Source organism: Brugia malayi (assembly GCF_000002995.4).
Source record: "Brugia malayi strain FR3 genome assembly, contig: Bm_v4_ChrX_scaffold_001, whole genome shotgun sequence".
Lineage (NCBI taxonomy): Eukaryota > Metazoa > Nematoda > Chromadorea > Rhabditida > Onchocercidae > Brugia > Brugia malayi.
Window position 1 is genome coordinate 1,945,120 of NW_025062479.1, and position 14,940 is coordinate 1,960,059.

Here is a 14,940-nt window from a genome sequence, read left to right on the forward strand (position 1 = left end):
ATGTTGGCAATGTTTCCTTTTCTTCCTCATTTTCCTTGCCCTTTTTGTTCCGCAAATTTTACAAAATAAAACCACTGAACGTTCACTGTTGCTTTTTTTGGTTTAACACGAAAATGAATTAAATCGACAATAAAGTAGATTGTATCCTTTGAAAAAATGGAAAAAAAAAGGGCAGGATCACACCGAAAATTTAAAACCGGTTAGAGAATATAGTCATAACAATCATAATAGGATCGACAATAATAGACAGGAGGCATGGATAAGGAAAGATACCAATCCGTCATTTAATTCATGTTATTTAAAATTCGAAAAAAAAAAAAAAAAAAAAAAAAAAAACAACGGGAACGAAAACCCCCTCCCAAAACTCTGATATTTCGGTTTCCTGCTTCTCACCCTTCTTTGTTCCCGTTTGTTTTACAAAATTTGCTTGCTCGCTCTCTCGTAAGGCAGTATGCCATTGCCTCATTGGTTAATCAGCCCCGCAAACCTTAGGCCCAAAATAAGCCATAAAAAACAGTCTTTGCTTTTGTGATTCACAGAAGGATAAGAACGATTAAAATGAGAGAATGAAACATTTTCATCATCATCAGCAACAGAAACAGCGTAGCAACATCATAATTGTGGGTAGTAGAAGCAGCAGCAAATATGTCAATAAAAAATCCACACTGATGTCCTTATTTAACGAGTGTAAACAAGAACGCATATGTATACAATACTCCTATCTTGCATTTTTCTGAATATCGAATTCAAAATCCCCAGTACACTTAAACTTTTAGCTCAGAAGAAAACAGTCGAAGTAAAATAAGTAATAAAACACAAAACGCAAATATACTTACAGGAAAGAATGAGAAAAAACACAATGAATTATAGCACAACTTTAAAAGCAACAATAATTCACAAAAAAATGAACAGGGGCACCCTACAGAAAAGACATTGAGACATATGTATGGATCAGATACAATAAAATAAAAAAAAAAGTACACAAAAGAGGAAGCGAGTGGGTTTTCTAGAAAAACTTTGAGCAAGGGGCCTAGGGGCAGTTCAGGTTAACCATACAGTTTTCGCTCCTGGTTATTATAACTAGCATTAAGATGAAACAAAATTTCTCATCAATGGTGATGACTTCTTTGAAATCTGTTTCATTTGTTTGAAACAAAAATTATCTTTAAATTTTCTGACATTTACCACTAACTGTGGATTTAAGAAGCAATGAGTTCCTCATGGCTAATAAATTTATTAAAGAAAAGAACATGAATGATTCAGATGAACAATTAGCTCTCCATAGTATCACGCACTGAAAAATTATACCAATTAAAACAGTGAAAATTAGCCTTTACCGATATGATTTAGAAGCGATTGCATTCCATTTAATACCACCAACGGCTATGCTGACAAACTACGAAGGAGCAGTTCAAATGAAGACAACTTGAACTTATTTTGAGTGTGCCCGTGTTTGTGCAGCTTGTAATTTTACAAATATTTGGAGACATGTACCGGACTACTGGGCTATTAAATCATTCAGTAATCTTGCTATTTTAAAATAAGAGCTTTTAGACAACAATTTTTCTATATAAATTGTTCTATATTGCAGTATCGAAAAACAAAAATTACTAACTTTGCTGTTGCATAAGATTATGCGGGTGGACATTAGGCTGTTGGGTTTGAATACGCGCCGAAGGCGCTTGATAATGATCAAGAGCAGAAAGATTTATGCTAATTGAATTTGGTAACACATTTGGAGGAGGTTGATGCATCATTGGGGGTATACTGTTGCTTTTACTCCACATCTGTAGAGCATTTTATCATGAAAAAAAGAAATGTTGAATATTTACTGAATCACACCATTATAAATTAATAGAAACTAATCGAATTAGTCATCGATAAGCTAATTGATATATTAAAATGGTTTGATGAAACATTTCATGCGCAAAATTATTCAAGTTAGTGAGTTATAACGCAGTAATTTTCTATGCTAATCCAAAACCATTCCGGATTACTCTATGAAAACGCCAGAAGTAAAAGCTCTTTAAAATTAATACTGCTGGATACTCCAGTTTTATTCTGACTCAATCCATTAATAACGAAAAAATCTGCAACTGAAAGCAAATGCAGTGGTTGTTAATAAAAAGTAAAACCTGTGTTTTCGTTGAAGCTACTGCAACATAGCTTATCAAATCGCGCAAAGGAAGTGCCTTAAAACTTGGTAAATTGTTCCGCATCATGTATTCGTTTGTGTATTCTTTCAAGTTTTCACTGAAAACAAGAAACTGCTAGCAGGAGATTAATTCTCACTACTATAGCCAATTACGACTGTAGCAGTAAAGATATCAACTTTATAAACGAAAAGCTGCAGCGAATGCTTTATATGAAACTGGAAAGACTCAGAAAATTTGGAAATGAAACCGTTAATTTCTTAAAAGAAATTAATATCATAGAGTTCTTTAACTTACGGAGAAATATGTGGAAAATGACTTCGTAGAGTATCCATCAAAGTATCACGTCGAGGAGACGAACTTCGGCTGTTATCCACTACCAGTGCATTCTAAAGAATGTTAATAATCGAGCTTAAGCGAAAAAAAAAAAAAAGATAAAACGGCGGACCCAATAATGTAAGAGAGATAATATTAAATCATACAGCGATATCAGAGGTGTTCGATGAAGGGTTGTGATAACCAGTCCAATTAGGCCACTGCTGTGATTGATAACCGCTTCCTTGATGCTGCAAATGGTTGTAATGACTTGGCTGGTTCGATATCACACTGTTACTGTTGTTTCCAGCTGAAAATTTCAAAAAAATATGAACTGAACAAATCATAATTTTCAAACAAATGAGTATAATTTAAGAACTTACAGGATAACGTATTAAGCCATTCGTTCCCGCCTCCATTACTCCAGCCATTCGACTGCGATGTGAAATGGCTACTCGTATTAGGAATACCAGGTGGTGGATGAGATAGCTATAAACACTGGTTATGAAGTTAGCAACAAACGAACAATGATGTTCGGAAAAAATAAGAAAATAACTAAACCTGAGCAGAACTCCCACCGGTGCTGATACCATAATCGGTACCGATGGGTCCGAATGAACGACTAGGATTGAGCAGTTCGTTGATCGAATTCATGGCAAGCGGCGCATCCCAGCTAGAACCCCAAGCAGTTGGTAATGATAATCCAGAAGATGCCGTACTGGTAGTTGCTTGTGTGGCATTGGACGAAGAACTAACTGTAGTAGCATGGCTATTAGCATAATCTGCCGCAGAACCCGTATGACTAGTAGGTCGAACACCTGAAAGGCATTCCACTTAAAATGCAACAGACATTAATTGATTAAGACGAAACCTAGAAAGTAAGTCATACAAAAATGAAAATTTTAACGTATACATTACGCAGATTATGGTTTTAAACACCAGAATAAAACTTATACTGCTTTTAAATTTATATGCTTTAATTCTAAACAAGTTTCCATGTCCTTAATTTACGAAGCCTTCATGGGAAAACAAACCGATCGGTGTTATTGACGTTCCAGTGCCAGTGGGTGATTTCACGGGGGAAGATAACGGAGGAGCAGGAGCTTTCGACATTGTTTGCATTGGTGCACCCGGTGCAACACTGCCGGAGGTTAACGAAGAATCTAAAAAATTTCAACTTAAGGTTTGCCATTATCGACAGAAATAATCCGTATGATAAACTTATAAATTTACTGATTAACTAATCAGTAAGGCTATAAACTTACTAATAACTAAGCCAGCCGCAGGAGTCCGATTGCCAATTACTCCAACAGCCGGTATAACAGGTGTTACAGCTTTTTCAGCACCAGCGGGCGATATCTGAGGCACAAATTGTCCTTTGAACTTTGGTGCAGGTGGAGGTTTTGGCACACTAATTTTTGGTAACTGAGCGATTGTCTTTCCTGCTTTGATTTGCTCAATCTAAAAAATGAAAACAGTTTATGTGGTGGAAATTATAAAACTTCAATTTTTGACACAAAAACCATTTTCTTTAGGGTAAAATATCTCTTAGTTAAACGTTCAAGTAATTTCTTGCTTCCTGGACAAGAGAGTTTTTGTAGATATCGTAGCAAACTTCAGCAAACTGACCAGACCAAAATTCGAACAAGCTGTAGTTTCAACAGTTTACCTGTACAGCAAATTCGCCCTTTGCAGTTGCAATGAGACTGGCTACTTCTTCTCGCTTAGCTCTCCATTCAGCAGCAGCTCCTTTCAGTTCTTCCACCGCCACAGGATTCCTCGCCCTAAATTTTTCATAATATATTCTAAACTAAAAGAAACAACTCACCCATACTATATCACCAAATTTTCAAAAATTCTCTCATGACGATTAGTAAGAGATAACTGCTATGTAGTCAGCAGACAAAATTAAACAGAGTGACATACTTTTTCATTTCGGCTTCCAGATCCTTCACTCGTTGTCCAGCGTCTTTATGAGCTCTTTCAAGTACAGCAACGCCCGTCTCAAGCTTATGCTCCAGCAGTGAAACTTCGGCCTTCTTTGCACGTTCAGTCAAAAAAGCTATATTACTTTGAAATGTCTTGCGTTCCTGAAATGATAAATTTAGAACTAGTTTAACTTAATTTAGAAGAAGAGATTAATTTGAATGTACAGACATAATCCGAAGCTTCTTCCCCGTTTTAAATCACACTATCTGCTCATAATGAACTCACCGAAGACAGCACATTTTCGGAACGCTTCAGTGCAATCGACCGCTCATTAAGCTGATTTTTTAATTCGCTGATTTCGGTATCACGTCCTCTGATTTCTTCGGCCATGTTCTTTCTAGTATCCTGACTGGATTGCAACTCTCTTTGCAGTTTCCTCAGTTCTTCTGCATGTTTCTGTCGAAGATCTTGCACTTCCCGTGTCAAATATTCATTTTTCTCTTGTAATTCCCGTGACCGTTCAGAATCTCGCCTAGAGTTTATGAACATGATGTTTATGTGGGTTTGATCATTTAGCACAGAATATATCAAAAGCAAAAGAAAACATTTTTTACAAGTGGATTGGTTGTCTCATTAGGGATCTGGTAGGGGAATGAGTTCTTTTCAAATGCAGAAACGAACAAATATAAAATAAGTATTATATCATGTCAAAGATGAATCGCTGCTAGACGACCGCAATTTCAAAGTGAACCTCAGAAATGAATCATAAAATTAAATTTTAATGAGTTGGATCAATTCTCGACCACACTTCTGGAATGTTTAGTTTTATAGTTCATTCCCTATGTTTATTCTGGATTTGCACCTATCTTGCAACAATTTATCTCGGGCATGATTTCATTTATCCTACCAGATCCATTCTGTAATGTATTACCAACACATTTCGTCGATCGGGATCTCTGGTATCGGTCTATCATAAGCCAGTATAAATTAGCCTACGTTCGTAAAACTCCATGCTAAACTCACTCATGTTGTTTGACACTTTTTTCGAGCTTCTTTAATTCATTCTTCTTCTGATTTAGTTGCTGCATTGTCTTCTCATGTTTTTCTTTCTCAGATTGCACTTGTGCCTGCACCTGTTTTATCATATTCGCATGTTTCTGTTCTTGTCTGCAAAAAAAAATAATATAGTGATTCACATGCTTCTTTTTTTCCATAGCCAAATTTTAAATATAACCTTTCTTCACAGTTAAAACAATAAAAAACTGCTTGTATTTATGAACATGCCTTGAGATCTCGAACTTACTTTTTATTTTTCTCTTTTTCGGCAGTAAGTTGTCGCGATAGAGCTTCTTTATCACTTTCAAGCAACGCAATACGCTGCGCGATTTTCTCCGTATGTTCGTTCAATCTTCAAGTACGTGTATATATAGATCAAAATTAACAGTAACATTAATTACACAAAGCATTTCACTGAAAAGTCAATTATAAATAAATAAAAATAATAAATAAATAACTCACTTTTCTGCTTGGCCAACTTCCATCAATGGATTTTTACTCACAGCCTGGTCGGCAAAAACACCAATACGATGCACTTCGCGATTCAACATATAGTCATGCTGGTCATCTGGACAGTCAGACATCAAGGAACTGAAGTCATCTGCATCATCAACCAAAGGCGCTGTTAAATGATGTTCATCCAGTGAAGAGCAATCAAGATCTGAAATGTATCATGACTAACCGTTGTAGAGTACTCTTAACAATAATGGGTTTTAAAAACACAATAAATGATTCCCAAAAATCTTCTCCCTTGTTACAATCTCAATTACGCTGCCAGGAACTTATCACTGCTTTCTAGTTTTTACCCTCTCTATTACCTCTACGTCCATCTTTGATTGCCTCGATAACTTTCTCGTCGCCAGCTAGAATTGCCAGTTTTTGCAGACAGCCTTTAAGGAAAGGACTTTTCGAACGCATTTCCAATGTATTAATAAATTCAGCGGCTTTGTCAACCACACGTTTAGCATTCACACAGTTAACACCAATCACTGACAGCGCTGCCATAACTTGCTGAACCTTAAAAGAAAGTGAAATTGATGAAGAAATAAAACTGTTAAGATTTTAAGTAACTAGCGCTTAATCACTCTGATTTACCTTCTTTCTACATTTTGCGTCAGTATAGGCATTTTTATTTCTTTAGAAATAAACAAAAACTTTTCCAATTTCTTTTTAAACAAAAAGTAACCTGTGCATCTGTAAAATGAGGAATATTACCGGCGCCGAAATCCAAACTATTTTCATCGCCAGCTGCAGGCGGATTCTGAAAAGAAATTTGTGGTCTCGTGATACGATATGCACAAACAAAAAAGGAGATAAAATATGACGACAAACCTCTCCATTCTTCATGTATTTCCAGCAATATTTAATATTGAATTTAAGCCATTCTTCGATATATTGTCGTGACCAAATATTCGGTTGTGCCGAATCATCTATGTATGATTGCACCTAGATCAACTTTTTATTTTATATCAGCTGGAAACGTACTGTTTCTAAGTGAAAGTTATATTACACCTTGTAGTTGCTGAGAAATCGGAGTTATAAGTAATATTAACTAAAACCTGTGGGTTTGCCAAGTCGTCTCCAATAATTTGCTGCGAATGATAAATTGGAAAGACAGGAAATGTCTGCAATAATGAAAATAATTGTTCATGACTTCTAAATGCACCATTTCCAATAACATTTCAAATTTGAAAACATACTTTTGGGTCCACATTAGCGAAGTGTGATGTAAAACGTGCTATGCTTTCTTTCTGCATTTCCATAGCTATTTCTGTCCTATTATCTGTTTGGGTTTTTGACTGCTGCAACTGATAAGATCATATTGAAGAAGAAATACATCTGAAGGATTGTCCTATTAATTTATAATAGTAGTAAGTGAAAAAAGAACCTCGTCCTGTTTTTTTCTAGAATCCACATCTTTGAACTCGTTCGGCTTCTTTCGACGCCATTCTAAAATTTTGTGTTATTTCACGTTGTTATAAACAGAACAACCCTAAGAGTTCTGCATAATACACCATTTCAGCAATGCAAAATTCTAAGTACCTCAAAATATAAAATTTTCAGAAAGTCAATATGCAATGTATGATATTGAAACAGTCAGCAAATTTAAACGAAAAATTCAGTTGATATCGAAAAAAAAAACAAAAAAACAAAACAAAACAAAAAAACAAAAAACAATACGTACCACCATTGGGAATGGTTTTCTTTGCTGTCTGTTTCTTTGGCTGTGCATACGGTCGATTTGGAATTGGATTTGTCATACCCGTTTGTGCATTCACTATTGCTGCATCTGCTTTCGGCATTAGCACGGAAACTTAAGGTACTTTATTAAAATGTTGTTTGGAATCTCAATATAATTTAGAAAGAAATGAAAACAAAAAATAAACCCCAGCAATCCAGAACCGGAAAAAAATCTACAGTGAACTTGCTGTTTTAATCTGCCACAATCTAACCAAAAATATAAAACTAATTGTGGGCGTTAGCCACATTTTATCAGCATCTCAATAACATTAAGAGTAGAAAATCGAAGAATAATCGAATCTCTGCCGTTATTAAAATTATATATGTAAATCCGCAAAACAGTGGAAAAATTACAATCAGTTTGACATGAAGCCTCCTCCGTATTAAGAGATGCTGGCTCAAGAATAGCCTGAATACAGCTATCACAATCATCGCGTACTACTGCACCATCATTTTGAACTGAACGCTTCATCTTTTTGGAAAAGGGAACTCCAACCGCTGTGCGACCATTATTTCCTTCAGCCTGAACAATGTTTAAATGTTAGGATCAAGCAAACATTACAAGAAAAAATTGAAAAATACTATAAAAATTTCAGACAGTAATTATGAGACAGTTCTGAACATTTCAATCAAGCAAATCTTCGTCCAACAAAACTATTGAAAAAAAAAAAAAAAAAAAAAAAAAAAACAATACTCTGAGATTTTTTAAAAAACAATCACCTCACTATCGGAAGAAGCACCACTTGATGAGCTCGTTTCTTCATCACTAGAGCATTCAAGAACGTGTTGCTCTTTCTGTTCTTCGGATAACTCCCACGGCTGAGCATGTCCGCTTACATCATACATGCAACGAAGAACCGGTCCAACTGACCCTTGTGTCTCAGTTTTCTAAAATTAATTAAATTTTGCAAATTATAACACCTGTAACACAGATGACTTTCCATCATTAATTGCCTTGGTCATTATGCCGCAGGTGATAAACAAATAACAGTTCAATTCCCTTCCTCTTGCCTATGATTCTTTATTGGTGACCATAAATTCAACGCACCCGTGAATCGGCTTGCAATATATCTCCATCTTCGGTGGTTTTGGCTCCTAAGGCAAATACATTATTTTCCAAATAATTAGCATTGACCATCATTTCTTTCTTTTCATCATCCGGCTTTTCATCCAATCTGAAACATTTTAAAGTTATACTGAATCACTCACTTACCATTAGCTGAGTTTCACAAATGATATAACTCGTAATTCCAAATTTACCTTTCGCAGGCAGTTTCCTTATTATCAGTCTTTTCTTCTTTTCGTACACTGCCGAAAACGGCTACATCAACCTGTTTTCGTACTTTCTCCTGTCTCTACAATTATAATGCATCATTTACACATTATATAAAAACCCTGAAACTACCAGAAAACTATATGTCATCGCCATCTTATCATGACGTTACTATGTGGATGAAAATTTCTTCAGCAGTTACTTAAAATTTTCTCATCAAAAGAAACTTTTCTCAGTAAAATACTTGTCCACAAATATTTATTGTTTAAAATGATAAAAAAATAATTACTGAAAAATTTATTGTTTAAAATGATAAAAAAGTAATTACTGAATCATCTAGCCCTTCTTCTTGTTTTCCATCACCAGAAAGCCACTTCATTTCATGAGTCGAATTCAGCAATACTTCAGTTGGAGTTTCTAAAAATAACATTAATGCATAAACTTAAGCATTTTTTTAAAACTAAAAGATGAAATCTATTCTGCTGGATATGTGGATAATCGCAATTTTCCAGATCGTTAATATTGCCAAATATGAACGATCTAGAGGAGTGCGGATATTCACGTCATTAAAACTTATAATTATTGAGGAAAAAAAACCTTGCACAGTGATAGTGTTTCTATCGTTCTGAAGCACTGGACGAGTTTCCGTAACATTTGATTCCACAACTTGCCTTGTTTCCGATGTTTTATTTAGGGGCGAAGTTGCTGTTCTACAAAAATAAACTGTTTTCTTTTAATTTCTGATATAATTACAGTCAGCCTATGAAGGTTAAAAAACAACTAATGAGCAATTTAAGCATTCTTTTTTTATGGCTGACGAACAATCAGGCTGTATTTATGCCCAGGATTTACAAAAAAAAAAAAAGTATGAAAACCTGTTCTGAACATTAACATTTCTTTCTGCATTAGTTTCACGCGATTTACTATTGGAATTCGATTTTGATTTGTTTGTATTCGATTGTTTGTTTATTGTGGCAGCACCTGATATTGCCTGTTTTAGAGCACTCTGATTAAGTGAATTTTCTTCATCACTCTTACCATGCGGTGGTCCTAAAAAAGACAGCTGTCACCACGATAAAATGAAATCACTACTTACATGATCAATATAAATTTTATTAATGTTGGAAAAACAAAAATTTTTTCTAAAATTGCACGCATAAAACCAGTAACATGAAAACCTTTTTCAATCCTTTCAATACTCTGTTTCAGTTTCATTTCAATCAGCTTTGACTTCTGAGCTTCAAGATCGGCTTTGCAATCTTGGTCACGATCTTTACAGAATTTCAGAGCGCTCATGTTAACTTCGATAGCTTTATCAATGAGCCCTCTACTGCTCTGAATATCAGCTAATCTCATATAATCTTGGATTTTCTTCTCGAACTGTTCATGAGTTCTGAAAAGTAGGGAAATTTCTAGGAATAATATAATAATGGAAGCACGAATTTTTTCACTCCTTACCTCATTAAAAAATAAAAAAAAAATTATGTGTAAATAAAAATACAATTAAAATTTCTTACAAGATATTTTTCGGAGGTTCCGCTTTAACAGATACTTCCAAAATAACTTTGTCATCTTTGATATAACCTTGGCTTTCATCTAATATGTCCTAAAAAAATTCGATATATGGAAAATTACGACTCGTCAGTCAAAGAGATATTCCACAGAGTACATGTAATCAGGCAATCACTTTCTTACGTCTACTGTTTGAATCATTTCATTTAAAGTTTTATTCAAATTTAACTTACAGCCCATGTCATGAAGCATGAGTATCCCCAATCATTTTCCTTAGCTGTATAAACATGATTAGTTTTTCTTGTAAAATGCGGTACACCTTGCTTCTGTGAAATTAGTCGCAATTCTGCCGCAGCTTGGCACGACCATGAACTAAAAAAAAAAGTATGTCAGAGCAGACAGGTATGCAGAAACTATACTCTTTTTAGCTCAGTTTCGCAAATATCCCGCAAATATGCTTTCCTTCGAGAAAAAAAAATGAATCAAGCGTAAGTAGAGAAATCCTCATTCTTTATCCTATAGCTACAAAAACAGTGCAGTGATAACTCACTCAGAATAAGCATCTGGACAACACTGCAGAAAAAATCCCAAACACTTTTGCGTGCCTTTCTTTTGTACAACATGCTGTCGAGGCATCACCATTATTCGCCTATAAACAAAAAGAAACGAACTAAAGATATTCATTTAAAGAAATATGAGTACATTCAGGATCATCATATATAAAGTGACAACTGATAATCCTTAAAGATAATATCATTCCCCAAATTTCTAACTTACCATGCCTGTAATATTATTAATAAATTGTTCAGCGGTTTGAAAACCACTACACTAACCAAGGAACAGCTTGTATCTTTTTACTTGGCCCCCTCACAGTATCAGCCATGTTGGTGAAGTTTTGAATCATCAATCGCAATGTCCCATCAGATGAAGTGCTTGATGTAGGAGAGCTAGCATCAGTACTTGATGACGCTACGGTACCTGGAACAAGCGAATGTAATTAGCACTTCACAAGACTAAGACTTCCAACAGATATAACAAGCTGATATATTGAAAGGAAGAGCAAAGTTTCACATTATTTGAACTTCAAATGAAGTTGAAAATTGAATTCCTGACAAGATAACAGGCACCCAAAGCTTAAGTCCATGAGCGAAAAACAAATAATACGAATTATTCCAAGTGATCGCTACCAGAAGATCTTTTAAATGATATGGAATGATCACTTTCTAAGCTTTCTGTCAGACCTACAAATGTCTCAAACATAAAAAGCAGTTCACTGAGCATTCGAAAAGTCTTATAATTAGGGTAGCAATTATTGAACACTCAAATCAAACCTTTATTTGCAACAGGTTGGGAAATAGTGGTCCGAGAACACTGCGTGATTTTCGGGAATGTTTCCTCATCGGGATCGGTCTGACATGCAACATTAATTTTGGCTTTCCTGAAATACGAATACGGTCGAACAAAAATCAGAAATGCCCTATCATACTTTATATTACTATTACGTACCTGCTTTCGCCATTTCCAAACATTTCACATTTTTGTACAACCACTTTCCACTCGCAGTTCATACTTTTGTTTTATACTTATATTCAAGTTTTTGCTTATATATATATATATTTTTTTCACTCACATATCATACTTCCACTTTTTTACGTATATTCCATTCCTTTACTTTTCGTATTTCCATTTTTTTACAAACAATAGATCGAAAATACACTCTGACGAAACGATATGTAATTTGTTAGTGAAAAAGGGGAAAAAAATGAAGGACAAACCTCACACCACTTTGATGTACAGAACATAAATTCCCCCTTCTTTCTCCAGCTACAGCTGAGGACTTGACAATTTCATGGCAATCATTCACTTTCCTAGAAGGTGTTCTTGAAGTTATGGTTGTACCCACGTCCATTTCACCTGAAATATGTTGACTATTTACATCTTGGAAGTGATGTATGGTGGTAAATGTGTGAAAAATGTCTGGAGAATATGAAAATGTCACAGCAAGAATAGCATAGCAATCTATCACATGTCGGCGATGGTACTCACAGTGTGGGTGGTCTCTGCGAGCTTCGGCAAATGTAACCCTCGCGCCTCCCGCCTGCCCATATGCACAATGATGTACATCTTCTTTCGTATGGCCTGACCCAATGGACTGCAGCTTTAAATGTTGGGTGGCGCAATAATATAGACATATAACTCCAGTAGATATTCCATCGGACTAACTGGCAAAGTGTTTAGATCTTTTTACTGTCCTAGTGAACTCTGCCCTTGAATAATATCGAATACAGTTCAGCTTATCCCTACACCTAATTTGCTGACAAGCACTGTTTACAAAGCTGCCATCCTTTCGGTGGAAGGGTCTATGGAACAGGTAACAAGTTACTCACTTATTCATGCCGTGATGGTACCGTCCTTCAATATAATCATCACCGGCAATACACTTTCTAGAAAAAAGTTTCCAATGCCCTGGAACGTATATCACAGCGTACTGAAACGTGGAAACGACGCTTAGTGCCTTCAACTATTCCAATATTCATCCGACAGTAATCGACAACGCCAATAAAAAAGAACTCTACGCAAAAACGAAAAAATCACATTCTTCTAAATTTTTATTTCATATATAATGAGATGAAAATGAAATGCTGAAAAAGTAAATGTGACGTACACAGAAACTACGGCGTGAAACTTCACCGACAAGACGTTTGCTTTTATTGAGTCAATTAACAAAACGTAATTCATAAACCTAAGATTACTATGATGAAGAATTTTGAAACGCAGAATTTTATGGGGTTGGGAAATATCGAAACAATCGTATCGCTTTGCCAAATGTAGATGATACTGTTTCATATAAGGCTTGGAAACATATAAACGTCAACTAGGATAAAATCCAAAAATTGGGAAAGTGACAAATACCAACAGAAAAGTGGTGAAAATAGGATATGGTATAAAGACCAAAAACGGTGTGAAATAACAAGTAACGAACTGAATATAAATCTAACTACATGTAGATCCTTTTATAAATGATGAACAACTAACATTTATCCACAACAGAGCAAAAGTACAGTTTCTATGAGCTCAATGTAGAAACCTATCCTAATTCAATGAAATGGAGAAAAGGGCCTTCGTATATAATAGAAGTGGGATGCTGACAACTCCAAATCATTCAAGAATTATTGATATGGCTAAAACAGTAAGCCACTCGGCTCCTGAAACTCCAAAAAATGGCAAATAGTTACAACATAGGCTAAAAAAAGAATTGTAATATCCATGGCAGAAAAATAAACTTACACTTAGTCCTAAACATTGAAGAGTCCGCTGGTACACTTGCATCAGTTTTCCTGGTAACTGTGGTGGTAGTAGTGGTAGTGGTAGGAGTAGTAATTGCAGTAATAGTAGTGGTAACAGTAGTATTAGCAGCAGTATTAGTATTACTAGGAGCAGTAGCAGATTTGTCACCCAACTCCCTATCAACTGAAGATCTTTGCGGTTGGATTAATCCACCAGTGCTGCCTCCAACACCACCAGTTGTTCGATAATTCGCTCCGCTACCTGTGATATCCTTTGATGCATCTATGGTATTCGAATAAGACGATTCACCATTACTATCACTATCAGCAATAGGTCCGGCTGGTCGTCGTATATCGCTCAGTACCGCGGTTGCATCGTTCGACAAGACATCAGCCGGAGAATTTAAGTTTGCGTGACCACCATCACACGTGCTACTTGCGCTACTCGACTCGTTGTTTTCGTTCATCCTCGGCGGAGAGCTGCTACCAGCCGTCACCTCGAGTGTCACTTGATTCGCCATTGGACTTTTCCGGTTTTTATTATTTCAAACTTTTAAATCCTATATTTACAACTTATACAGCACAACATATATTTCCGTAGTCGTCACGCCTGCATGATTTGCCGAACGTTACATCGCCTATGAACGTACAACAGTGCCTATCAACGTACAACAAAACCTGGCTTTGGCTTTGCTTCCTACATAAATATAGAAGTAGCTAATTTAAGTTCCAGTATTATAATACGTTTATCTGAAAGTCTTCGACACTTCAGTATTTTTACAAAATAACAAACAGCTGAAAAAACAATAAACAGGAAGATGTAAAAAAAACAGTGAACAGACACATCCACAATTCCCTCATCCTCATCTTTCCCCTCATCCTTACCTCTTCTTTTTGTCCCTTTGAAAATGACCTTACAGAATCTGTGTGTTGCCCAAAAAGTTAAAAATCCACTCAGAAAATCAATAAGACGCAATTCATTAATAACTTTTTCACTCCTCTCTTTCCGAAAAATTCTCTCCCTCTCAGTAATTCATCTCACAAACTAACATTAGCAATCCTATAGTTAAGTATCTGAGATTATCAATCCCATCGTTGATCCATCATTATCCTTGTCTACACCCTTCCACTTCTTATCATTCATTACTAATCTTATCAAACTGAAATATTTGGC

The 14,940-nt window shown here is 35.6% G+C and overlaps 1 protein-coding gene across 3 annotated transcripts; it reads right to left on the reverse strand.

Annotated features, from left to right (window-relative positions):
• Nucleotides 1–1,271: 1,271 nt before the first annotated feature.
• Bma-pqn-87 lies at nt 1,272–14,287 on the reverse strand (the record flags this gene model as incomplete). 3 transcript variants are annotated; one of them, XM_043073284.1, is made up of 37 exons in its annotated part: nt 1,272–1,294; nt 1,616–1,787; nt 2,136–2,253; nt 2,451–2,542; nt 2,636–2,778; nt 2,852–2,957; nt 3,030–3,286; nt 3,503–3,631; nt 3,734–3,929; nt 4,138–4,252; nt 4,395–4,558; nt 4,683–4,929; nt 5,421–5,564; nt 5,701–5,805; nt 5,916–6,114; nt 6,272–6,470; nt 6,640–6,714; nt 6,786–6,899; nt 7,013–7,078; nt 7,154–7,255; nt 7,342–7,403; nt 7,639–7,767; nt 8,049–8,217; nt 8,415–8,582; nt 8,743–8,869; nt 8,955–9,049; nt 9,296–9,384; nt 9,565–9,677; nt 9,843–10,017; nt 10,146–10,360; nt 10,485–10,573; nt 10,713–10,851; nt 11,030–11,128; nt 11,313–11,457; nt 11,811–11,917; nt 12,255–12,393; nt 13,768–14,287. In XM_043073284.1, the coding sequence occupies 37 exons, from the start codon at nt 14,285–14,287 to the stop codon at nt 1,272–1,274; spliced, it is 5,346 nt and encodes a 1,781-aa protein (XP_042929218.1). The 3 variants fall into 3 exon arrangements, with proteins under 3 accessions (XP_042929218.1, XP_042929219.1, XP_042929220.1); XM_043073285.1 differs by having other exon boundaries at nt 13,768–13,783; XM_043073286.1 differs by lacking the exon at nt 13,768–14,287 and having other exon boundaries at nt 12,255–12,388.
• Nucleotides 14,288–14,940: the final 653 nt, after the last annotated feature.